The sequence below is a fragment of the Frieseomelitta varia genome, unplaced genomic scaffold (assembly GCF_011392965.1).
Source record: "Frieseomelitta varia isolate USP_RPSP 00005682 unplaced genomic scaffold, Fvar_1.2 scaffold_326, whole genome shotgun sequence".
Lineage (NCBI taxonomy): Eukaryota > Metazoa > Arthropoda > Insecta > Hymenoptera > Apidae > Frieseomelitta > Frieseomelitta varia.
Genome location: NW_025110064.1, coordinates 885,291 through 906,891, shown reverse-complemented (window position 1 = coordinate 906,891; position 21,601 = coordinate 885,291). Strand labels below are relative to the sequence as shown.

Genomic DNA, 21,601 nt, shown 5'->3' with positions numbered 1-21,601 from the left:
TATTTTTACTATTATTTAGTTATTATATCGTATTTTTACTATTATTTAGTTATTATATCGTATTTTTACTATTACTTAGTTATTATATCTTATTTTTACTATTATTATAGCGTATTTTTACTATTAGTTATTATATCTTATTTTTACTATTATTTAGTTATTATATCTTATTTTTACTATTATTTAGTTATTATATCGTATTTTTACTATTATTTAGTTATTATATCGTATTTTTACTATTACTTAGTTATTATGTCTTATTTTTACTTTTATTTAATTATTATATCTTATTTTTACTATTATTTAGTTATTATATCTTATTTTTACTATTATTTAGTTATTATATCGTATTTTTATTATTATATTGTATTATATTATATCTTATTATAGTATATTATATTATATTATATTGTATTATATTATATTATATTATATTATATTATATTATATTATATTATATTATATTATATTGTATTGTATTATATTGTATTATATTATTATATTGTATTGTATTAAATTGTATTATATTATTATGTTATATATTATATATTGTTATATTTATTATTTATTATATATTATGTTATTTATTTATTATATATTATATATAATGTTATATATTTATTATATATTACATACAATATTATATATTTATTATATATTATATTGTTATATTACTGTTAACGTATGAAAATTGTGAAAAGATCGCAACAAATTGCGTCAAATCAAAATTCAATATTATCTTCAGGAATCATTTTTTATGAAATCAAAGTTTAATATTATTTTTAACAATACTGCCTTCTTCCCATTATTCTCCCAATGTTAAAAATGTCTCAAGCTTGAACGAACTGCTCTGAAAAAGAAAATTATCTCATTAGTTCGCGACTTGTCGATTAAATATTCTATTAATCGTGTCGGGACAATCCATTTTATTTGCTAAAAGAAAGAAAAGATATAAAATTTCGAGGTCAAAATTGAGATCCAAGTGTTTTTTCTTCTTTTTTTTTTTTTTTTTTCGAAGGGAACATCACATATTGATGGACAATAGTTATTCGCTTTATGTTCAGTTTTGTTTCAGCGCGCGATACGTTTGAGTTGAGACAAGTTGGCAATCCTTTCGATGAAAAGTCGGACGGTCGTCGCGGGCTTCCTCGAAACGGGTCAGATCGTCGATGATTATTGTGCCGCGGCGATTCTGAGGCTTCGCCGCGATTGAAACAGACCGTGTGAGACGTATCACGCTATAAACTTATTGGATTTTCCGACGCCGGCGACGAAGAAACATCATCGAGTGACAACAACAGATATACAAGTTGGCGCGCACTTGCAAATTTTCAGGGTTGCATAATTTGATAGATAGATCCTCGTTTAACTCTCATTCTCCTCAACTGTTGCTTTTTTTTTTTTTTAAGAACATGAATTGGATATCCACGGTTCAGTAGTGACTCGTGATATTTAATTTTTTCAAAAATTAAACTTTCAACGAAGAATGACGCATAAAATTATTATTGTTATATTTAAATTATTATTATTATTATGTTTAAATTATTATTGTATATTATATATTGTTATGTATATGTATTATTATATTATAATTATTATTAAATTATTATTATATTATTATTATGTTTAAATTATTATTGTATATTGTATATTGTTATTTATATATATTATTATATATATTATATATTATAATTATTATTAAATTATTATTATGTTTAAATTATTATTGTATAATATATATATTGTTATGTATATATGTTATTATATATTATATATTATATATTATATATTATATATTATATATTATAATTAGTATTGAATTATTATTATATTATTATTATTATGTTTAAATTATTGTATATTATATAATATAATTATTACTGAATTATTATTATACATAAATTAAACTTATTTTAAAAAAGCTACGAAAAACATCTAATATTTTTTAATTATATATATATATATATATATATATATATATATATATATATAAAATATTTATTGTACTAATATATATTTATTTTTTTAATTTTACAAAAATAATATACTCGTATGTATTTAGATCATTTATCTTCGTGATAATTGAATTATAAAAATAAATTAATCAACCCTGATGCAAAATTAAATTTACAAATTAAATTTTTCTTTTCATTTTCATTACTTTAAACTACAAATAATATTATTAATTTTAAATCATTATAAAATTTTATTTAATTGCAAATAATTTATGTAACATATTTAAGTAAATTTATGTTCTTACACTTGTTATTTTTATATATGAATAGATAATGATACATTCTCAATATTCATACGCAGTATGTGTGTCGGTGACTCACGAGCATAAGTGACCGTTTGACGACCTGTCACATAAATCTATCTAGATCGTTCGATCGATTATTTTATCACTGTCTGTGAATTTAAATGAACAAGTTTTATGTGAAGGTAAATTTTACATCAGGCAAGTGGCACCTGTCAATTTGTTACTTATTTCTGTTGCTGTCACTCGAATAAGTTTTATGGAAATTTTATTAACTCGAAACTCGAAGTAGTTTTAATAATTTCTGTGATTTTTTTCGTTTCACGCAAAACGTGAGCTTGAATTCTAAATTTTTCCCTATTTGTTGCAGTTTCATACAAAAGTATGAATTGGTAGAAATTTCACATTTTAGACAGTAAGTTGGTCGCGCCATTTGCTGTCGAGGCTGTCAATTGATACTTAATCAATTTAATTTAGTGCATTTGAAAAATTTACAGTCTTGCGAGACATTTTTCCTTTTCTTAAACAAATTGATCGAATTTGTCTGTTTGACGAAAGTATAATAACGCGAGTTTATTTTCTATTTCAGGTAAGAAACGTGAACAATTGTGTTAAATTCATCGCTGGTCTCTTCCCAACATCCTGGTGCTCCAAGGTAATTTGGATCATTAACAATTAGCATGAAATCCATCTGCTAAATGAGTAATAAACGAAATTTTATTTCTCCGCTGTATATTTTTGTTTTCATATATATTTTTCATTCATCGATATGCTTCTTAATTTTTAATTATGTGTATAAATTATGTATATAAATATAAATCATATATAATATAATATATGATAATATATAATATACAATATAATAATATAAATATAAATCAGTTAAAATACACACATCAGTACATAAATACGTTGTATAAATACGTTGTATAAATCATATATATTATAATATATAATAATATGTATTATATAATATAATAATATAAATATAAATCATATATAATATAATATATAATAATATGTATTATATAATATAATAATATAAATATAAATCATATATTATATATTATAATTATTATATTATTATATTATTATATTATATAATATAATATATTATATTATTATATAATATAATAATATAAATCAGTTAAAATACATACATTAGTACATAAATACGTCAGTAAAAATATAATCTAAAATAAATTAAGTTAATTGGATTGGATCGCGTAAAATGTATATGAAAGTACTCTTTTCTGGCGTTACTTTTGAAAAATTGCGTTTTGCCAGCTTGAACGTCAAACTGAGTAAATATTATTCAATATTATTCGCTGAACGTTCAAATTATTTTTGGAATTTTTCGTTATTAGGAAAGGAAAGAAATGTGCAGTGCAAAGTAAAATTAAGCAATTTCAACTTTTTCAAGATAGTACAAATTATTATTATACTGTCTCACGTTGTTGATGTTGTTCAAGGGGGTTAAGCACCAATTTTTCTATGGTTTCACACGTTTGTAAAATCGGTTATTTCATACACAGTACAATATATCTGAAATAGAAATTAGGAAATTTTTCCTTCTCGACAGAGTGCAAAGTAAAATAGTATAAAATTCGGATACAAAATAAAGTAGAGCAGAATTTAGTTTGGGAGCCTAACAGCAGGCAACGAATGATACACCCAAGCAAACAAGAGTTCGGGCAAAACGTTTATTCGCCTCGTTCGCGAATATGCGAACGAAGGAAATATGATAGAGTCAGCTTTTCTCTTTTTCAAACTTTCTCTGGTGGTTCTCGCCTGTGCATTAGGCTTTTGTACCAGGGAGACGTGAAACCGCGAATTACATTAACCTGTTTTACACCATAGAAAATGCATAGGCGCAATAGGTAAACATGCGAGCGTTTTTATATGTACAGAAATCCGTAAATATATTTATAACATATATTTAAAATACACAAAACAGTATAATGTTACTGTACACAAAACAGTATTATATTGCAAAACTATATAATATAAATATTAATATATATAATAATATATAAAATATATTTATAATAAACAATAACAATATAATACAATATAATAAACAATAACAATATAATATAATATAAACTATAATATAATATAATATAATATAATATAATATAAACTATAATATAATATAATATAATATAATATAAACTATAATATAATATAAACACGTAAAATGATATATTTGAAATAACATAATATTTAAAATATTGGAATTTTAGAGCGACCATTATAATTTGTTCATGTGTTTCAATTTTGATTCATTGACTGTGTAACGTCAGCGTATAAATTTAGATAAAAATCTGCAGCGTATACAATGCAATCATAAGTGTATAATAATTATTATATAATATAATAATATATGATATTATATAATATGTAATATAATATCAATATTATATTATTATATATATAATAAATAATATAATATATTATAAATTATATTTAATATATAATATGTTATATATAATATTGCAATTCAACTTTCGTTAAAAGAAATTTAAACTTCCCTCCTACTTTGAACAGCTCTTCTGTGCAGTTCATTTTAATAAACAAGAACTTTGTCTAGAAGGAACAAATATTTTTTCAACGAAGAAGTCAAATTACTGAACTTTGATGAAAAAGAAAAAAAGAAAGAACGATGCATTTCTATTTAATAATTCAACTTCCTTTTACTTTAAGGAATTCTACTAATTATAACAATATTATACCACAATATTAATTATATTTGTACAATACTACCCGATTTATATTGTATTATACGTATTATAATGTAATTTAATTTCGTCATTGCAATTACCAATATCATATTATTTATTATACAATCATCAGACATTATTGCAATAAATAATATGATATTGTTAATTGTAATATCGAAGTTAAATTACACACACACACAATATAATATAAATCACGTAGTATTACATGACACAATTAACATTACAATACGTTATTATATTGTTTTATTATTTAATTATTTACTTATTTTATTATTATTGTTTTATTATAATAATATATACTAATATATTACTAATATATTTATATAAGTAAATATATTTATTTAGTTTATTATTATTATTGTATTATATTAATATTATTTTATTTGAATAATATAATAATATTACTAACATATTACTTATATACTTATATAAGTAAATATATTTACTTATTATTATTATTTTATTAGAATATTATAATAATATTACTAATGTATTATTTATTTATATATTACTTATTAATATATTACTTAATATATTATTATATTACTTATTATATTTATATAAGTAAATATATTTTATAATTACTTACTTATTTTATAATTACTTACTTATTTTATCATTATATTAGAACAATATATACTAACATATTACTTACATATTTACTTATTTTATTATTACTATTGTATTATCTTTTATTCTACATCATACTATTTTGTATTATTACAATTATCATATATATTATTATTTTATCATTTCATACATATTTTATTATTCAAACATCCGAAGATTAAATTCCTTAAATTCTTTCGTCGTCTAAAACCAACCTTCCTCTTCATACAGCCATTCCTCCTTGATCATATCGGCAGCCTTCTCCGCGATCATGATAGTAGGCGCGTTCGTGTTCCCTCTGACAATTTTTGGCATGATCGAGGCGTCGACGACCCTCAAACCACCAACACCGTGCACCTTCAACCTCTCATCCACCACAGCCTCGGGATCCCACTTGGGCCCCATCTTGCATGTCCCGACCGGATGATAAATAGTCGCTGTATACTCCATCATCACGCACTTCCAGTAATCCCTCTCGCCGAACTCGAACTGTCTGCAAGCAGGCAACGGTGCGTCCATCAACCTGAAACCGTTCCTCCTGAACGACTCCGTGCGAAACAGCTCTAAAGCTGCTCGCACCCCTTCCGCCAGCACCTCCAAATCGGTGTGGCTGGTGAAGTATCCTGGATAGATCGAAGGTGGCCCCCACAGAGGATCACTGTCGTTCAGCAGCACGAGCCCTCTGCTTCTAGGCGACAGTAAGATCGGCCTGATGTTGATAGCGTCGTAGTACGACAGCGGTTCCACCGCCGTCTCCTTGTACTCGCCTGGCGCCTTCAAAAAGTCCTCCTGATTGCTCGCGTCGAATGCATACTGCACGTCGGGCACGTCCAATCCTCGCTGGTAGATCGTCTGCAGGAAGACTCCGCATGAGAGAGGGCCAGTCGCCGACAGAGGTCCTCCCTTGGCCCTCTCGTACTGGACGATATCCTCCTCCTTCAGGTAATTTTCATCCTTAGCCGTGGAGGTGAAGTTCAACGCGATCACCAGGCCATCCATCGTCACGTGGTCCTGGAGATTCCTGCCAACGGGCAACTCGCGAATCAATCTGATACCGTGTCTGTCCAACTCGTCCCTCGGCCCAATCCCCGACAGCATCAGCACCTTCGGCGTGTCGATCGTTCCAGCCGAGACGATCACCTCTTTCCTGGCGAAAGCAACGTTGAATTCCATTGCTGCGTTGTTATACGTGGCGGCGTACTCGACGCCTGTCACATGTTTCGTCCCGATGTTGCCTGTCAGTAGTTTCGTGACGTGAGCTCTAGTTTTGATGGTCAGGTTTTCGCGCGCGTGTCTAACGGGTCGCACGAAGGCGCTGTTCGCGCTATGACGCGTTCCACGGGCGGAAGTCGTCTGCAGTCTCATCACGCCCAGCTGGCTGTTCGCGTTGGCATCCACCGGCTCGTGGCCCAGTTCCTGCCACGCGTCCAACAGGATCTTCGTGTTGTCGTCGATGTACGGGAATCGTTCCACCGGCTGGTAACCACCTTCGCTGTGGTAGTGAGGATTCTCTCTCACTATCTGGGGAAAATCACGAGTTCACGTTGCGGTTTCTAGTTGTTGATTGTGCGAATCAGTTTGGCTTAGTTTTGATGAATTTATTGTTTGATATGAATGTCTTTGAATTTGATTTCGATTGAAATTATGCGCTTCATTGTGACGGAGATTTGTAATTCTTCTTACAGAAATTTCTAAACCGATTGCATGTGGGCCAATTTGTTATTTTTTGGGGGGGGGGGGGAATTTCGCAGATCTAAATGATTCTTCCATAAAATTTATAAATACAAGTTTCTATACTCTGTTGCAAAGCGAACTGTTCACTCACAATTTATTAAAACTTTATCAAGTATTTTTTAATGTATCTCTTCGCAAAATGATATTAACCATTAAATTTGTCATTAAAAATCTTTGATTTCATCAATTCACACAGAAATTCTGTCTTCAATAATTTCCGAGATATTTGACAAAATATGTTCCGGATTCTCAACTTTGAGGGTTGTTTCCAACGTCGATGATTGCCGACAAAAAAAAAAAATATGTGTCAAATATTTTTTCGGAAACTACATTTATACCAAATTTCATCACTTTGTCAGTCTGCCATTTCCCCCACTACGAAAGTTATTTTCTATCTCGTAGTAAGCTACACAAGCTACTTTCCTTATTTCCTTTCAACTTTAGCAACTATAGTAAAAATAATAATATATGTATGCGATTCATATTGTGGCCGCGACACTGTCAGTGCAATGGAGGGGAGATCGATGCAGTGGAGGGGATAGCGTTAGCGGGCGAGAAAGTGGGGATAAGTAGGCCGCCAGTTAGCCACCTCTGTTTTTTAAATCATTATTCGTCTTTTCAACAGGCAGTATTTAAAAGGAAAATAGTTTAATAATACAAAATATTTGTTGATATAAAAAATAGTAAAAGAATGAAATAAATTAATTGATTAAAATGGATTAAAAGAAATAATAATAAATTTAATATATTTAAAAGGAATAATAATAGATTTAATAAAAAGATTAAAACTAAAAATGAATTTATTATAATAATAGAACATAAATTTACGAGAAATGTAAAATCAGTCAGAGAAGTATCAAAAGGTGTGTGTATATAAAAATATTCAAAGTGGAGGAAATTCATCAAAGTCTAAATTAGGTAACTTAGTTAAAGTAGACATCATTTTTTTCAAATATTACAGTTACTTGCAAAGGCACATAAATACATAGAAATCTTACAAAAAATACAGTGTGCAGATTGTCTTCACTTTATTTGGAGTAAATGAGGATTTTTGGAATATGGATAATTTCAATTATCATTCGTTCCATTAACAGATAATGTTTAAAAGAAACCTGTGTTTTCTATTTTTATGTGTATATATTTTTGATATATATTTATAGTAAGTTTAAACATGTAATCACAGAAATCTGGACTCGTCAAAATATTGAAACAAGAGTTCATCCAAGTTCGTGAGTATAAGTTGATTGAAACAATGAAATATCTATTATTAAATCTATTATAATTTTTATAATTTTATAGACATTATATCTATTTTCTAATTCTAAGTAAATATCTATTTTAATAAATATCTGTTCTAAATTTTATAATAATAATCTGTTCTAAAAATACAATAGTATAACAATTCTTTTATTAAAATATCTAACTTTCTAAAATATCATTTTAATTTGATTGCAAATAAATTGAAAACACGAATTTGTGAGAAATATAGTTGCTATATATATAGCAACTGTTTATTATTATATAGCAATTATTATCATTTAGTTCTAGTTACAGAGTAAATTCTACTCACTTTGCAGTATGTATATATATATATATATACTGCAAAGTGAGTAGAATTTACTCTGTAACTAGAATTAAATGATAATAATACGAATACGTTTCCTACGGTTTGATACAAATTTTCATTAAATTTATTACCTCTGGATCCATGTTATTCTCCGATTTGAGAAAGTATGGTAGAACTTCTTCGTAGCTCCAACCGTGATTTCCTTCTTCTGCCCATTCGTCGTAGTCTGTTGGATTACCACGAATGTAGATCATGTAATTGATGGCACTGGAACCACCCATCACCTATAAATATGTAGGATAATTTTTAGTGAAATAAGAACACAGTTGGAGCATTGGAGTTTCCATTATGTCTAATAGATACTTTGCCCCTTGCCCACGGGCAGCCTCCACCTCTTCGGGACCGACAGGAATATTTCTCTGGTTGCGTGCGATACATCCAGTCGATGTTGCTTGCTTGCAGCATCGAGGCAAAAGCTGGAATCTCGGCCACCTCGGGCTCTTCTATGCCAGCTTCCAGCAACAATATCTGAAAATTAATGACATTTCCGAGTGAAACAGAATAAGTCGAAATATTCTACGTATCTTTCGTGTGATTTAAAGTGAAAAAAGAGAAAAAAGGAAAATCGTTCTACGTTTCCTTTTCTCTGTTTAGGTAATACCAGTTCCTCAGCCATTCTTTGTTTTTTTCTATAAAATAATAACATGATACTATAACAATATTCTGAAATATTCTTCTATAATAATATTCTGAAGTTATAGTAATATAATTTCTTTATAATAATTATATATTATAATAATAATCTTATTATTATATTATAATATGATTATATATTGAATATTCTTCTATAACAATATTCTGAAATATTCTTCAATAATATTCTCAAATAATAATAATATAATTTCTTATATTATTATATAATTAATATAATGTAATTAATTATAATAATATAATTATAATAATAATTAATAATATAAATTATATATAATAATTATATATTAATCTTATATTATTATACAATAATATAATATTCTTCTCTAATAATATTCTGAAATATTTTTCAATAATATTCCAAAATAATAATAACAATATAATTTCTTATATTATTATATAATAATTAATGATATAAATTATATATAACAGTTATATAATAATCTTATATTATTATATAATAATACAATATTCTTCTCTAATAATATTCTGAAATATTTTTCAATAATATTTCATAATAATAATATTATAATTTCTTATATTATTATGTAATTATATAATACTTAATAATATAAATTATATATAATAATTATATAATAATCTTATATTACTATAATAATATAATATTCTGAAATATTTTTCAGTAATATTCTAAAATAATAATAATATAATTTCTTTATATTATTATATAATTATATAATAATTAATAATATAATTTATATATATAATAATAATTGTATAATAATCTTATATTATTATATAATAATATAATATTCTTCTCTAATAATATTCTAAAATATTTTTCAATAATATTCTATAATAACAATATAATTTCTTATATTATTATATAATTATATAATTAATGATATAAATTATACAATTATAACAATTATATAATAATCTTATATTATTATATAATAATATAATAAACGAACGATATAGTAATCTAAAATAATAATGTCTCTGAGATAATAAGAATCTCAGTATTAATAGTATTCGAATATAAGCAGAAAGTTACCTAAAGGATTGACTTGAGTTATATTTAAATATTTATATGATTAACAATCAACAATTGTGTGCAATTTATACAGTTGTAATTAAGTATTTTATTTTATAATAAAAATTTAGGTATATTTAAATTACCTAAACGGCAACTTTGTATTACGATAACTTAAATAAATTTTCAGTGTTAGCCAAATATTTTTGTTTAGCAGAAACACTAAATTTCATTCTATAAACAGAGAGAAATTATTTATAATCACGTTTAAAATGCCAGTGATTGGAATTTCCTCTTTCTAATAAAATTTGAATGTTCAATGTGAACTATGAATTGTAGAAATTATTATTCACTATACTATTGTCTTTAATGTAATTAAACTGCAGATTTTGAAACTAAGTATAACTACAAAAAAAAAAAAAGAAAAATGGAATCTATATAGACGATTGTTTTATTTATTAGTTATCGTAACGAGCATTATATTTCGACATATATCATTGTACACTACGTATTCTTTACGCACTTTTGAAACTTTTGCAATTTTCCATAATTAATTAAAAGTAAAATCGTATTTATGACGATCATTGAAACGCAAAACATAGAAATTCTGACAGTTGTAACCTGTTTCTACAATGTCGATTTTTAATATTTTTATAACAAAACTTAAACTATTCGATATTGGAAAGTGAACATGAAGAAATGTCCATTTTAGAAAAGGAAAAAAAAACGAGAAATATTCATTCCGCAACAAAAGTAAAAATAAAAGATTCGTCACAGGTCACCGATGATCGATGACATTAAACTGGTTTAGAAATTATTCGATGATTGACAAAGAAAATCTCTCATTTCGCAAAGATCTAGTTTGAAACACGAGTAGATCGAGAGATTGTGCGTTTCTTCTCCATTTTTTGTGTTCTTTTTTTTTTTTTTGTTTTTTTCTTTATAATTACTCGACGAGTTTTCGAACTGGATCTTTTAATAAGTCAAGAGTCGAACAGAAAGTGTCGTATTCTTTTTCCTTCTTTTTTTTTTTTTTTTTCTTCCCCTAAAGAAATTGCATTTGCATCGTTTCTAAACTGATTGCATCACACGTGTCGAGAACTAGAACGTATATCTATAAGAAATTATGTTTTATACTGTTTTTATGTTCTTACGTGAGTGAACAATCTGCGTATTATTTATCTGAAAATAATCTTCAGTTTGATTCCGTTTGGTTTGACGGTAAATTATTTAATTTGATTCGTTGGTGCAAGTATTATATTTAATTCGTATAATATTATTTGTTATGGTTAATCATAGAATTGTTGATATTATTGCTGATGATTATGATTGTATATTATATTATATATAATATTAATATAATATTATATTATATTAATAATAATATTAATATAATATTATATTATATTAATAATAATATTAATATAATATATTATATTAATAATATATTATATTAATATTATATTAATTATATCATTTATATTAATAATAATATTATATTAATTATATCATATTATATTAATAATAATAATAACTGTAATGATTATGATATATAATATTATATTTATATTATATATAATATAATATTATTTGTTATTGTTAATCATAGAGTTCTTGATATTAATTGTGATGATTATGATTGTATATTATATTATGTATAATATAATAATAAATATAGATATAATATTAAGTAATAATAATAATATGTAATATTTAATATACAATATCATGTAACATATATTTAATATATTACATCATTATCTTATATTATTATTATATTTTTATATTATTATATTATAATTATATAATTATAATATAATATAATTATATAATCACTGTTACATATAATTTAATAAGAAATCAATAATTTCAGTACAAATCGTAGTTTACGCAGAAGAATTAGAGAAAGATCATAGTAATTTGTATTTTCAAAATTTCATTGTAAAAAAATTCTTTTATCCAATTGAAATTCGGAATAATTTCCAGAAAAATCACGCTGTAGTACCGGAGTAAATATAATTATTAAATTACAGATAAGAAATTGCAGAAGATGCACATAACGTGAAAAAAATACACATATTCAGAAAATAATTTTCAGTGTGATGCATTGTGCGAGTTTTTGTGAATTCGCGGGAAATTTTAAACAGCGAAATTACACGCAATGCTCAGAATATGAAAAGCTCTTACTTCCAAATACATTTGGCTTTCTGTAATATTTCAAATATGATATTAATATATTCTATAATATTTAAAATAATATTAAGAATATTAAAATATTACAAACAATATTAAATATTAAATTTAAATATAATATTTAAAAATAATGTTAAATATTAAAGTTAAATATAATATTTAAAATTTAAAAATAATGTTAAATATTAAATTTAAACATAATATTTAAAATTTAAAAAGAATGTTAAAGATTAAATTTAAACGTAATATTTAAAATTTAAAAATAATATTAAATATTAAACTTAAATATAATATTTAAAATTTAAAAATGATATTAAATATTAAATTTAAATATCCAGAAATATTTAAAAACATAATAATATACAAGATAATATTTAAATATATTTAAAAATATAATAATATTTAAGATAATATTTATATTATTTTAAATGTTAAACATTTAATATCTGTAATATTGAAAAAATATTTTTCTTCGTAATATCCAACAAAATCTATAAAATCCAGCTTCCTTGGTTAATTCTTTAGACATTCTTGAAAACATAAATTTTCATAAGTGTCTGTCGTTTTTTGTCGATCGGACTGCGTATTTTTTGGGAATATAATTGAAAAAGATAATAATTATAATCTCTGAATATAATTAAAAAGAACCTAGGTAGAAAATTGTTTATCCTGCCAATTGTTACGAGAAGCATTGTACTTTGAATATTTCACATTGCATATTTTCATGCTTTGATTATTTCTTATATTTCTTCATATTGCCTTCACTCTCTGCAATTTTGTATCTTTAAATCTCTCGTAAATGCAATGTTTGACGAATAATGACGAATAATGAGTAAACAAGTACCTTCCAATGTTTTATTTCGCTTAATCTGTTCGCAAGAACGCATCCGGCTGATCCAGCTCCAACGATGATAAAGTCGTACTCATTCTCGCGAGAATTCGTTTCCTCTACACGTGGCGATTGTCTTTCTTCGTCCACGAAAATTCTTTGCAATCCACGTGGATTATGATTTGGATCGCTCAGTTGGCTTTCGAAAGGGAATGAACGTGGATATGAATTTGTAAAGTGATATGTCCATTGATGTTTGTCAGAAAGTCCTCCTGTAAATAATTAATAATCGTTGAACAGAACACATTATTTATTACATAGATAATATATTACATAAAAAATTACAAATAACAAAATATAATATGTATAACATAAACAGTATAATAGAGTTCTCGTTGCAAGTTTAATACTAATTGTAAAGATCATGTAATATGTATAGCAAATTAAAAATGCATTTATACATTGCAATAATATGAATTTTGATAAGTAAACTAATTATCATGATCATAGTATTCTAGTTACAATAACATGATTACAACAAACTGCTCAGTAGGATTATTAAAAGTCTACAAGATTAGTATTAAGGGAAAATAATGATGCAGTATATAGCAAATTAAAAATGCATTTATACATTGCAATAATATGAATTTTGATAAGTAAACTAATTATTATGATCATAATATTCTAGTTACAATAACATGATTACAACAAACTGCTCAGTAGGATTATTAAAAGTCTACAAGATTAGTATTAAGTGAAAATAATGATGCAGTATATAGCAAATTAAAAATGCATTTATACATTGCAATAATATGAATTTTGATAAGTAAACTAATTATTATGGTCATAATATTCTAATTACAATAACATGATTACAACAAACTGCTCAGTAGGATTATTAAAAGTCTACAAGATTAGTATTAAGTGAAAATAATGATGCAGTATATAGCAAATTAAAAATGCATTTATACATTGTAATATGAATTTTGAACCTCTGATGAATAAACTAATTATTATGATTACGACACTGTGGTTATAATGATAATGATTATGATAAATTGCCTTCAGATATTTTTATTTTAAATAGGAAACGAATAGGGATGACTTTTTGTTAAATTTCGGTTTTGATTTTGATGTTGGTGTTGTTTCGTAAATAAGATTTTCTAGATATTACAAATATATTTATGGAGAACGATTGAAAATTATGTGGTCACAAAAAGATAATTTTAGAAAAAAAATTTATGATGTACATAGAAGAAGATAGAAAATTTTTAGAAAATATTCGAGTTTGGAAATACTTAAAATTATCTAATTTCACACTGGATAGTCTTGAGTAATATGGTTTTTTTAATGAAATTATTGTTATAAAATAAAATAAAATAAAATTATTTTTATAAAATGAAAATATTTGTAAAATATTTTTATAAAAAGCAACAAGTAAATAATAATTACATTAAATATAATATTTTATCGAAAATTATTAATTACAATTTAAAATCAAACTATGTTGGAAGTAAGTAACGATGAATAAAAATAAATAACAAAAGATTGAAGAATATAATTTTGAAGTTACACAAATTGTACTGCATTATGTTACATTGTATTACATCATTATATTTTATAAATTCTATATATTTGCATTGCGTCCGTCACACAACTTTGGATCAACCGGATTATTCTAACAAATAACGTGTGTCGTATTAGATAACCATAATTGACAGATAATTGCGATAAGTAAACATGCGGACGAATACTTTCACTTATGTTAGTCACAAGTTGGCTTGACACGGTTATTCTCGATTTGCGTGCAGAAACAAGTCGCAATGCATTATTACATATGAATGCGGTTACGTTTCTCGCTTAATAAATTCTGAAATATCGTGTTAGGCACAGTGACACGAATTTCACGCTTCGTGCCGCGAATGTATCGCTTTCGTTCGCGATCCACGAAGTTTTCTGGTATACCAAACTTCGTTTAGCAAACAAATAGAATTTACAATGTTCCGAGGAGACACTTGACCGAAAGATCACTCATACTTACATAGAAAAATAAGAGTAAGTTTTCTACTTACTCTGTTTAAACTCGAGGCTTGAGATATATTTCAACTCGTAATTCGTATCATTGATTATTAGGAGCCACAAAGATTTAATACCTGTCACATCGATTAATTTCGAAATTTTTAGCCTCGTTCAATTCCATTGGATTTTTTTTTTTTTTTTTTTTTTTTGAAAGTTAAAAAAAGCTATATTATGATTGGATTATCTGGCAGAAAATTGTTTCACGTTCAAGATATGTATTAATTATTAATTCAATCGAATTTATCAATTGACAAATGAAATTGATCAATTGTTAAATTACTGGAATTTGTTGATTAATAAATTGATCGAATAGAGAGAATATTATATTATAACTTATATGATGTTATTATTTTATTATAATATTGTTATGTTATGATAATAATTATTATATATATTATTATATTATAATTATTATTATTATTATTATTATATATATATTATATTTTAGTTTTATTATATATATTATTATATTATTCTCACGTATTAAAATTACTCTAGCGATGAATATAATAGTGCAAATTATTCGACTAAAGAAAACACGTTTATTTGATTAATTATTTTAAATGAATTCGAATAATTTCTTCGCCGAATAAATTCGAATAGTTTCTTCTCTAATTATTCTGAATAAATTTATTTTAAATCAATTCGGATAGTTTAACTTTCTGTCTAATTATTTTAAATAAATTCGAATAGTTTCACTTCTTTCCTGATTATTTTAAATAAATTCGAATAGTTTCACTTCTTCCTTGAAATCCCATATTTCCCAACGTGAGGTTTCCACACCTCATTGGACAGCAATTTGATTTTCTAGAGGGGCAATTCGAGAATAAATTAACCGTGATTTTTTTCCGTATTCCTTGAAACGAAAATTTAACTTTCTAAATTATTTATTTTTCTTTTTTTCTTCTTTGGAAGCTTGTTTGGACCGTTTCAGGCTCCCTTCAGAAAAAGTCAATAATTCACTTTTTGAACAACAAGAGTTATGTGTTACAGGAGTAGCGTGTCAGTATTTTACCTTTAGGCCAAAAGGAAACAGAGATTGCTTTAATCCAAGAATGGTGAACGACTTTACAGATGGTGCAATATAATTTCGAAAAAGAAAGTACACACGTCGATCGATTCTTTTACCTCGCTTGAAATCATCATAGATCGCAGCCAACGCGCTGATTGGTCTCGTTCTCGGACTAAAGTCGTAGATCCCTTCGATATTCACCGTCGATCGCCCCTTTCTCTCTTGAACCACTCGACTATCGTCGAGTCTCGTAGAAAACTGATAACTGTACGTTTCATCTGTCGACGAATTTTTGACATTGTCGCCACTGTAGCTAAATAGTAACTCTGGCGTCGATCTCGCCGATTCTTCGACGTGGCGAGATGAACGATAATAAGGGCGGTCGTCTTTGGAACGACCGAAGAGATGAGCGACGAGCGTGAGAAACATGAACGTGGGTTGTTGACAGGTTGACACTGTGGAGTGTGGTGAGCAGAGAGTCGCTAGGTTTGGTGGTATCCACGACATCCTTTTTCTTTCTTTCCTTTCTCTTTTCTTTTCTTTTTTTTTTTTTTTTTGGAGATGATGATTGTTCTTGGTTCTCTAACGTTCAGATGATGATCCAATTGTTTGCTGAGAACTATAGTAATATATTGTATAGTATTACTATAAGTATTTTATATTATATATTAATAGTATTAAGTATTATATATTAATAGTATTAATATATAATACTTGTAGTATTGTAGTAATATATTGTATAATATTACTATAAGTATTTTATATTAATACTATTATATATATATATATATATTAATACTATAAGTATTATATATTGTATTATATATTAATACTATAAGTAATATATATTATATTATATATTAATACTATAAGTATTATATATTAAAAGTATATTAATACTATAAGTGTTATATATTAAAAGTATATTAATACTATAAGTATTATATATTAAAAGTATATTAATACTATAAGTATTATATATTAAAAGATTATTAATACTATAAGTATTATATATTGAAAGTATATTAATACTATAAGTATTATATATTAAAAGTATATTAATACTATAAGTATTATATATATTAATACTATAAATATTATATATTAATACTTATAGTAGTAGTACAATATATACTATAATATTATAACTATACTATATATATTACTATAATACTATAGTAATATATTGTATTTATTAATTTATCGTACAATATATTGTGTTATATTATTGTATTAATATAATCTATTAATATATTGAAAATTTGAAATTTAATTAAAGAAAAATTCGAGAATTCAAAATTTAATCAAAGGAAAATTCGAAAACTCGAAATTTAATTAAAAGAAAATTGGAAACTTTGTAATTTAATGAAAGAAAAATTCCAAATTTAGTTAAAGGAAAATTCGGAAATTCTACATTTAATTGAAGAAAAATTCGAAAGCTCGAAATTTAATTAAAAGTAAATTCGAAAATTTGAAATCTAATTAAAGAGAAATTCGAAAATTCGAAATTTAATTGAAGGAAAATTCGGAAATTCTACATTTTATTGAAGGAAAATTCGAAAACTCATAATTGCAAGAAAATTCGAAAATTTGAAATTTATTTAGAGAAAAATTCGAAAGTTCGAAATTTAATTAAAGGAAAATTCGTAAAGTCAAAATTTAATGAAAGAAAAGTTCGAAAATTGGAAAATTAATTAAAGGAAAATTCGAAATTTAATTAAGAAAACTTCGAAAATTCTACATTTATTTGAAGGAAAATTCGAAAATTCTACATTTAATTCAAGGAAAATTTTTTAATTCTACATTTAATTAAAGGGAAATTCTAAAATTCTACGTTTAATTAAAGGAAAATTCCAAAATTCTACATTTAATTGAAGAAAAATTCTAAAGTTCGAACTTTAATTAAGGGAAAAATAACTTTACAGATTGTCGATTTCACTATCCACTGTCAAACATTTCCCAGATCACAAACAAGCAAATAGCAACTTAAACTTACATTACCTAAAATATCGCGACACTACTACATAATAAAACAACACTCGTTTCAACTTTCTCTGAAAAATATATCGCACATTACTACACGCAGTTGCACGTTGATATATAAAATGGACGCGATTTAAGTCTCGATCGAAACTGCAAGTCGAGCGAGAAGTCTTTGTTGCCAACCATCGACTGTTGATGTGAGAACGAAAGTCACTTTGTTGTCGTAGACTGATGGAACGTTGTTTCTTGCGACGCCCCTCTGTTTCTCCGTGGTTTTTGCCATGCTTTCGTTCATTGGTAAATCAATTTCACCTTCGTTTCCTGGTGTTTCGATTCTAAAGCCGCAAAATTGGCGAAATCCACGCCTCGTTCGTTCCTTCTGCTTTTGTTAATTATTTGCAGCTTAAACCCTAGAGAAATTCGATTTCTCTCACAACGAGTAAGTACAATATATGCCCCTCTGGGATTTTCACTGATAATTTGTCTCGTTAATTTACATATAAAAATTTGAAAATTAAAAATTCGAGATATAACACTTCTCTCAAATGCGGCAGGAATTTCTTTTATTTTTTATCAGAAGACAAATTGCTATTGAAATAATTTCAAAGTAGTCAGCCAACATAATTTCAAATTAATTTCCACGTTCAGTAATTTCTTATTGTCGAAACGGCATGCAATCAATTTATTCGCGAATAATGATTCATGTGGATCATAATAATTAGATTGTGAATTTTTTTGAACGCTTTCGTAGAAAACTTTGAAACGGAAGATTGCACATACGTAATGATTGTAACGTGGTCAAAGTGTTCATCGTTCAATAATAAAATGTATACCATATTCATAATATTGTTGTTTGACAATAATTTAGTAAAACATATTACTAATATTAATTGTAATGTTAGAACCTTGATAAAAATTATTATTACATTAACATGAAAATACAATATTTTATCATATTCTCGTATACAAATATTATATTTATATCATATCACATTACATTACAATACACATATGGAACTTCTTTAGAATCATTATTTATTACTATTAAATTAAACTATTGTTATATCGGTCTCAGAATAACTCCATTATATTTTATATAATTTTTACATTAACATTATACATAACATCACAATGCATATAGTACAGCGATTCGAATCAGACCGAAAGAACGCAGGTATCTAACAAGCTATTAAAGTTCGACACGCTCTTTCTTCGTCCAGTCCTCTTTCACCAAGTCCGCTCCCTTCTCCGCGATCATCATAGTCGGCGTGTTCGTGTTCGCACTGACGAGGTTCGGCATGATCGAGGCGTCGACCACCCGTAGCCTCTCGATCCCGTGTACTTTCAACCGAGCGTCGACAACGCTCCTCGGATCATCAGCCGGCCCCATTCGAGCGGTGCCAGACGCGTGAAACAACGTGGTCGCAAGATTCCTCGCGTTACACTCCCAGTACTCCACGGAATCGGGCACAGTGTGCTTACATCCAGGAATGTCCAACACCACCAGCCGCATCCCGTGCTTTCTCATCGTCTCGGTGTTCACTAACGACTTGACAACGTCCACGGACTTCAACAACGTCTCCAAGTCTTCCCTCTCGCGAAAATAATTCGAGTAAATCCTGACCTGATCGGCTGGATCGGCGCTTCGCAGCTTGATCGCTCCCCGGCTCTTAGGATTCAATAGAACGGCGAGAAAAAAGAGAACGTCGGACTCCATGAGGGTTTTCCTCATTTCTGTCGCTACCTCGTCGTTTAGGTCGAAAAGTTGGGTCGTCAGAGTATCCATCACGAACGTGCGGTAACGTGAAACGTGAAAGACGTGGAACTGAATGTCTGAGTAATCGGGACTCTGGGGATGGTTCACGTTCACGAAGCCTAACAGGTTCATCCCCAAAGTGGCCAAATCGCCGGATCTGTTGATCAGATACTCGTAAGCGATATCCTGCATGAAGTTCGGCGATGGAGGGCTGACGGATTCGTTCACGAAGGCTATCTGCGTGCCGGTCCAGCTGACGTGATCCTGAAGGTTCTCCCCGACGGGTAGATCGACCACGGTCCTTATCCCCATCTCTGTCAGGTGCTCCTTAGGCCCGATCCCCGAGAGCATCAGTATCTGGGGGCTGGCTATGCTTCCCGCAGAGAGGATCACCTCCTTCGACGCTTTGACGTCCACCGATCGGTTGTCCTTCAACGTGACACGGACGCCAGTTGCTCGGGTATTTTCCAGCAGGATCCTGTCCACTCTGGCGGACTTCATCACGTGAAGATTCTTCCTGTGTTTGATCGGCGAGAGGAAGGCTCTCGCGGCACTCATGCGACGCCCTTCGTCCAGAGTGGCCATCATTCGTCCGAATCCCACGTAACGATCGCCGATCAGAGGCTCGAGCACGTCCAGCCCTAACTCGCGCACCGCGTCCAGGACTATGTCACTCGACAGCGTATAGTTGTAGCTTCTGACGTTCATCGGGCCACCTGTTGCGCAGTGTCTGCGGCCGTACTTCAACACGTGCTCCCATGGACAGTTTAGGAACTTTCTGAAGTAGGGGAGCACCTCCTCGTAGCTCCAACCCTCGTTGCCGAGCTCGGACCACGTGTTGTAGTCGCGATCGTTGCCGAACAGGTGTATCATCGCGTTGAGCACCGAACTACCACCCAGCACCTTTCCCTTCGACCAACGACACCGCTTGCCGTTGATGCTTTGGCAGATTCCCTCCTGGGGCTCGGCCTTTGAGACAGAAGAGACGGTACAACTTTGTCGATTTTTTTCAGTGGCAATTTGGATGCGTAGTGTAACATAACAATAGTACTGTATTGACGTGATAACGTATAGTATACATAAATTAACCCTTTGTACATTAACCCTTTGTACTTGTCGAGTGTGACATC

General features: G+C 27.8%; 2 protein-coding genes across 2 annotated transcripts in view; both read right to left on the bottom strand.

Annotated features, from left to right (window-relative positions):
* Positions 1-5,728: 5,728 nt before the first annotated feature.
* Positions 5,729-17,266, bottom strand: LOC122530095 (glucose dehydrogenase [FAD, quinone]-like). The gene is made up of 5 exons (XM_043656753.1): positions 16,849-17,266; positions 13,657-13,913; positions 9,275-9,439; positions 9,043-9,195; positions 5,729-7,131 (listed from the first exon to the last, which is right to left on the bottom strand). Exons 1-5 carry the CDS (start codon positions 17,237-17,239, stop codon positions 5,815-5,817), a joined length of 2,283 nt encoding a protein of 760 aa, XP_043512688.1. The 5' UTR covers positions 17,240-17,266; the 3' UTR covers positions 5,729-5,814.
* LOC122530106 (glucose dehydrogenase [FAD, quinone]-like) overlaps positions 13,471-21,601 on the bottom strand; it is an 18,366-nt gene continuing 10,235 nt past the window's right edge. The window contains exons 2-4 of the mRNA XM_043656773.1: positions 19,891-21,583; positions 18,672-18,675; positions 13,471-13,481 (exon numbers count right to left, since the gene is read on the bottom strand). Of these exons, the coding sequence (XP_043512708.1) occupies positions 19,905-21,583 (1,679 nt within the window). The 3' untranslated portion in view covers positions 13,471-13,481; positions 18,672-18,675; positions 19,891-19,904. The remainder of the gene's footprint in view (positions 13,482-18,671; positions 18,676-19,890; positions 21,584-21,601) is intronic.

Bases quoted from the DNA above. Each gene is read 5' to 3' on its own strand.
- LOC122530095 (XM_043656753.1), bottom strand. From the start codon at position 17,239: ATGTCGTGGATACCACCAAACCTAGCGACTCTCTGCTCACCACACTCC. The intron at 9,196-9,274 runs GTATCTATTAGA...ACATATTTATAG, and splicing joins GCCCGTGGGCAAGGGGCAAA to GTGATGGGTGGTTCCAGTGC. The intron at 7,132-9,042 runs GTAATAAATTTA...GATTTTCCCCAG, and splicing joins AGAATAACATGGATCCAGAG to ATAGTGAGAGAGAATCCTCA.